Here is a 5,227-nt window from a genome sequence, read left to right on the forward strand (position 1 = left end):
TAGGGGACAGTACCCAGGCCCTGAGTTCTAGCCCCATGACCCACAACAACAACAAAAAGAAAGAAAAGAAAGAAAAAAAGAAAGAAAGAAAGAAAGAAAGAAAGAAGTGTCTGGTATCTTTGTAATTCTTGTGAAAGATGGGGGGGGCACTTCAAAGTAACCAGAAAAAAAATGAGGTGAATGAAGATAAATATGGAAGAAGCTGTTTGTTGGCAAGTGTGAAAACAGTGCAATGAAACATTGAAATTGTTCTAAGAAGGGGAAAAGTGAGAGTGAGGGAGAAGGTCAGGTTGATTTGGATACATTTGACATATGTATGAATGTTACAATGAACCCTCCCTTGTACAACTACTGCATGCTACTCATAAAGAATATGGATACAGAACTGAGAATGTAAGTCAGTAATAGAACATTTGCCAAGCCTGACTGAAGTCCTTGCTCTGACCCCAACATGACAATAGGCAAATAAGCAAATACATACACAAATATTTATACTTCATAAAGAAAAGTGACAGAATAAACTGAAGTATCAGAGCCTAACTATATTAGTCTTTTTTTTTTTTCTGTTGCTGCTCTAACAAATTTAGCAGTGTAAAGCAAATTTGTTGAGCAGGGTATAATGGCACACACCTGTAACCCCAACTGTCTGGGAGGCCAAGATAGGAAGTAGATTCAGAAACACAAGCCTTATACTCGGAGCCAATGGGCTTGTGGGGTAGAGCACGCCTGGGAAGCTGAGGCAGGAAGATCACAAGTTCAAGGCCAGTTTGGCCTGCAAATTTAAGACAAATAAAAAGATATTTAAGAGAGAACGTCCCTCACCCAACAGAGACGACGACAGAATCTGGAAAAGGGAGAGACATAGGTGACTCCGGGAGTTGGTGGATTTAGTTGACCCCTTTCCTGGTCAGTGGAGGGCCCTGAGCTCAGTGCTCAGCTCTGACAACAAAGCAAAAGAAATGAACGAAGCAGCAACGAAGATTAGGGTCAGGGGTCAGATTTCCAGTGGATGAGACCCAAGGAGACCCAAGGAGAGGAAGCCAAGCTCCGGGCCACAGCGGGGAAAGAAGACCGCGATCTGCCCCAGCCTCACCCGCTCCCCCAGAGCGGACAGACCGGGCACCGCCCGCCCCCCGCCCGCACCCCCAGAGCGGGCCGGCGCCGGGGTCGCCCGCCCCACGCCCGCCCGCACTGCCAGCAGACCGGCCCCGGGCTGGCGCGGCGCGGCTGGGGGAAGACCCGAGTCCCGGCAGAGGGCGCCTGGCCGCCCTCCGCCCCGCCGGGGTCACGGCGCCCCCTCCCCCGCGCCCTGGCCGGACGGGGCCGGGCTATTTTTACGCGCGGACACCGGACACCGGGCTGGGGCTGGGACGGCGGCGGCGGCGGCGGCGGCGGGCCGGGGACGTCGGGGCCACAGGTCGGTCCGTGGGTCTCCGGGGCTGCGCGCGCCATGGAGCCGCGGTGCCCGCCGCCGTGCGGCTGCTGCGAGCGGCTGGTGCTCAACGTGGCCGGGCTGCGCTTCGAGACGCGGGCGCGCACGCTGGGCCGCTTTCCGGACACGCTGCTCGGGGACCCGGCGCGGCGCAGTCGCTTCTACGATGGCGCGCGCCGCGAGTACTTCTTCGACCGCCACCGGCCCAGCTTCGACGCCGTGCTCTACTACTACCAGTCGGGCGGGCGGCTGCGGCGGCCGGCGCACGTGCCGCTCGACGTCTTCCTGGAGGAGGTGGCCTTCTACGGGCTGGGCGCCGCCGCGCTGGCGCGCCTGCGCGAGGACGAGGGCTGCGCCGTGCCGCCCGAGCGGCCCCTGCCCAGCCGCGCCTTCGCGCGCCAGCTCTGGCTGCTCTTCGAGTTCCCCGAGAGCTCGCAGGCCGCGCGCGTGCTGGCCGTCGTCTCCGTGCTCGTCATCCTCGTCTCCATCGTCGTCTTCTGCCTGGAGACGCTACCGGACTTCCGCGACGACCGGGACGACGCGGGGCTCGCTGGCCTGGCTGCTGCTGCTGCGGCGGCGGCGGGCCCGGTGAGGGGGCGGGGCCGGGACGGAGATGGGCGGGGCCGGACGGAGATGGGCGGGGTCTGGAGGAAGAGCAATGACACCTGGATAGACAGGGGTGGAACCTGGGTGGGAGGAGAGCCTGGACTGGATGGGTGGGGGCGGGGCCTGGAGGAGAGGGGCGGGGCCTGGAGGAGAGGGGCGGGGCCTGAGTGGAGAGGGGAGAGAAGCCGGGCTGGCTGGAGAGAGGCGTGTCACGCCCCTGGGTGGTCTCCTAGAGTATCTGGCTTATCAGAAGGTAGAGCAAGGGGCTGAGCGGGTGGCTAACTCAAAGACAGATTAATGACCTAGGACTCTCCCCCTAAAAGCAGAGTTGGGGGGGAGGCCCGGGAGTGTAACCTAGGTAGGGTGCTTGCCCAACATGCACGACGACCCGGGTTTGATTCTTCGGTACCACATACATAGAAAAAGTCGCAAGTGGTGCAGTGGCTCAAGTGGTAGAGCTCTGGTCTTGAGAAAGCCCAAGGACAGTGCTCAGGCCCTGAGCTCAAGCCCACAACTGGACAAAAGAATCCCAGCACTTGGGCGGCTGAGACAAAAGGATCTGGGTTTCAAGGTCAGTCTATGCTAGATAGCAAGACCTTATGTCAAATAACTGTGACAAATATTGATGTTAGCTGGGCACTGGTGGCTCATACCTGTAATCTTAATTACTCAGGAGGTTGAGATCTGAAAAATCAGGGTTCAAAGCCAAACCAGACAAAGAAAGGCCGTATGGCTCAAGTGGTAGAGCAAAAAAGCTAAGAGACAGCCCCCAAGCCATGAGTTTAACCTCAGAACACTCTCTCTCTCTCTCTCTCTCTCTCTCTCTCTCTCTCTCTCTCTCTCTCTCTCTCTCTCTCTCTCACACACACACACACACACACACACACACACACACACACAAATTGGAGCCGTGGGGCAAAGGAGAGTCTGAAAACTCCAGGGTCTGTTGAGCTGGCAGAGACCAATGGAAAGGATGGGCTGGAGGTATGCAAGCCCAAACCTGAAGCCAGAGAGCTGGAGTGGAGGTGGGGCTGAGAGCTGAGGCCCTGGGAAGAAAAACGCAAATCATGAAGGAAGAAAGCCAAGTCTCTGGGCTTCAGTCTCTACTGACCAGTCTGTAGAGAAAAGTTGGAAGCCTAAATAAACACTAAGGCTATCCCAGAGTTCCTGCACTGGCCTGGCCCACCTTGACCTCTCTTTCCTCCCCACAGTTCCCAGCTCGGCTGAATGGCTCCAGTCCTGTGCCTGGAACTCCTCCCCGCTTACCCTTCAGTGACCCATTCTTTGTGGTGGAGACACTTTGCATCTGTTGGTTTTCCTTTGAGCTGCTGGTACGCCTGGTAGCCTGCCCAAGCAAGGCAGTCTTCTTCAAAAACGTGATGAATCTCATCGATTTTGTGGCCATCCTGCCTTACTTTGTGGCACTGGGCACCGAGCTGGCCCGGCAGCGGGGGGTGGGTCAGCCGGCCATGTCCCTGGCCGTCCTGCGAGTTATCCGATTGGTGCGTGTCTTCCGTATCTTCAAGCTATCTCGACATTCAAAGGGCCTGCAGATTTTGGGTCAGACGCTTCGGGCTTCCATGCGCGAGCTGGGTCTCCTCATCTTCTTCCTCTTCATCGGGGTGGTTCTGTTTTCCAGCGCAGTGTACTTTGCTGAAGTTGACCGAGCGGACACCCATTTCACCAGCATCCCCGAGTCCTTCTGGTGGGCAGTGGTTACCATGACTACGGTTGGCTATGGAGACATGGCGCCTGTCACTGTAGGGGGCAAGATAGTGGGCTCTCTGTGTGCCATCGCCGGCGTGCTGACCATTTCCTTACCTGTGCCAGTCATAGTATCCAACTTCAGCTACTTTTACCACCGAGAGACAGAAGGCGAAGAGGCAGGGATGTATAGCCACGTAGACACACATCCCTGTGGCCCCCTGGAGGGCAAGGCTAATGGGGGATTGGTGGATGGAGAGGTGCCTGAGCTTCCCCCTCCACTCTGGGCCCCCCCAGGGAAACACTTGGTCACTGAGGTGTGAGGAAGGACAGCCTGAGGTGTGCAAGACCTCACGCCTCCATGGAAAGAAAGGAAAAGAGAGGAAGGGAGGGAGGGCGGGAGGGAGCAGGGACAGCAAGGAGGGGGATCCGGTTTAGAAAGAACTAGGGTAAATGAGAACGAATGGGGTCTTGAGTTGTATGATTTGGTCATTCCTGTGGGAGTGATGAATGGTCACAGAGCGTATGGAGTCTGTTCTTGTTTCAGAGCTGTACAATGCTCCTGGCATCTTTTGGAGGCACATGCTGAGTCGGGGGTGATCGGTGATCCTGTTAGAGTGTGACTTCCCTCCATTTGTATTTCATGGAGGGCGAGTCAGAATAAGTCTTATCTATGTGCTCTAGGCTCTAGGATTCTGTGAGTTCAAATCCCCCAGGGACACATTGGATCTGATCTGGCGGTCACCATGGCAGTGTTGAGATGATTGTGTGATCAGGGGGATGGTGGTTGAATAGCAGTGAGACTTGTGGAAGATTTCCTGCCTTGACGTTTTCCTGAGGAGGTATGTAGAAAGATAATTACCAGGATATGAGAGCGTGCCAGGTCATGTCAGGTGGGCTTCGAATGGGTCCTTGAACGCAACGGAGTTCTGTTAGGTTGAGATGTGTTGAGTTTCAGGTTGGGAAGCTGTTTGTGTCTGTCCAGAGTTGGTGTGAATGGCCACATCAGTTTCTCAGTTATGGCTCATGGAGCCAGGGTGCAGTGTAGCTGGACTCTCTATCTCTGGAGTCCCTCGTTTATTCAGAGGGGCTCAGAATGTATTCGGAATTTAGAGACCTGTGTCTGCTTATCCAACTTCTGCTTTGTTTTGTCAAACTCTCATTTTGTTGGTTCGGTACTGGGACATTGAGGTAGAAACTCAGGGAAGAGAAAACAGGGAAAGACCTTGTACACTGTGCAGCGATGTTCAGAGGGGGTGGGGAACAGAAACAGAAGCAGAAGAGGCAGAGGGAGATGGAGATGAAACTGAGGCCCATTGAGAAGGAGACAGAGACCCAGAGAGAAGACAAGACACTTCAAAAGGGATCTGGAGGCCCAGAATGAGAAGGGGAGATCAGATGCTCAGCAAAAGGGGAGGGCAGGGGGAGAGAAACGGGGACAAAAACATGAGAAGGGGTATCAATGGGAGCGAAGTAATGCACCTA

General features: G+C 55.6%; 1 protein-coding gene across 2 annotated transcripts; it reads left to right on the top strand.

The window, feature by feature from the left end:
- Positions 1 to 1,450: 1,450 nt before the first annotated feature.
- Positions 1,451 to 4,110, top strand: Kcna7 (potassium voltage-gated channel subfamily A member 7). Of its 2 annotated transcripts, none has more exons than XM_090322389.1 (2): positions 1,451 to 2,020; positions 3,250 to 4,110. In XM_090322389.1, the coding sequence occupies exons 1-2, from the start codon at positions 1,451 to 1,453 to the stop codon at positions 4,063 to 4,065; spliced, it is 1,386 nt and encodes a 461-aa protein (XP_090178515.1). In that variant the 3' UTR covers positions 4,066 to 4,110. The 2 variants fall into 2 exon arrangements, with proteins under 2 accessions (XP_090178515.1, XP_090178516.1); XM_090322390.1 differs by having other exon boundaries at positions 1,451 to 2,008.
- Positions 4,111 to 5,227: the final 1,117 nt, after the last annotated feature.

This window comes from Megascapheus bottae, chromosome 31 (assembly GCF_031878675.1).
Source record: "Megascapheus bottae isolate mThoBot1 chromosome 31, mThoBot2.hap1, whole genome shotgun sequence".
In the NCBI taxonomy this organism is placed as follows: Eukaryota; Metazoa; Chordata; class Mammalia; order Rodentia; family Geomyidae; genus Megascapheus; species Megascapheus bottae.

Coding starts and splice junctions, on each gene's coding strand:
- Kcna7 (XM_090322389.1), top strand. CDS start 1,451: ATGGAGCCGCGGTGCCCGCCGCCGTGCGGCTGCTGCGAGCGGCTGGTG. Junction 2,021..3,249: donor CTGCGGCGGCGGCGGGCCCG/GTGAGGGGGCGG, acceptor TCCTCCCCACAG/TTCCCAGCTCGGCTGAATGG.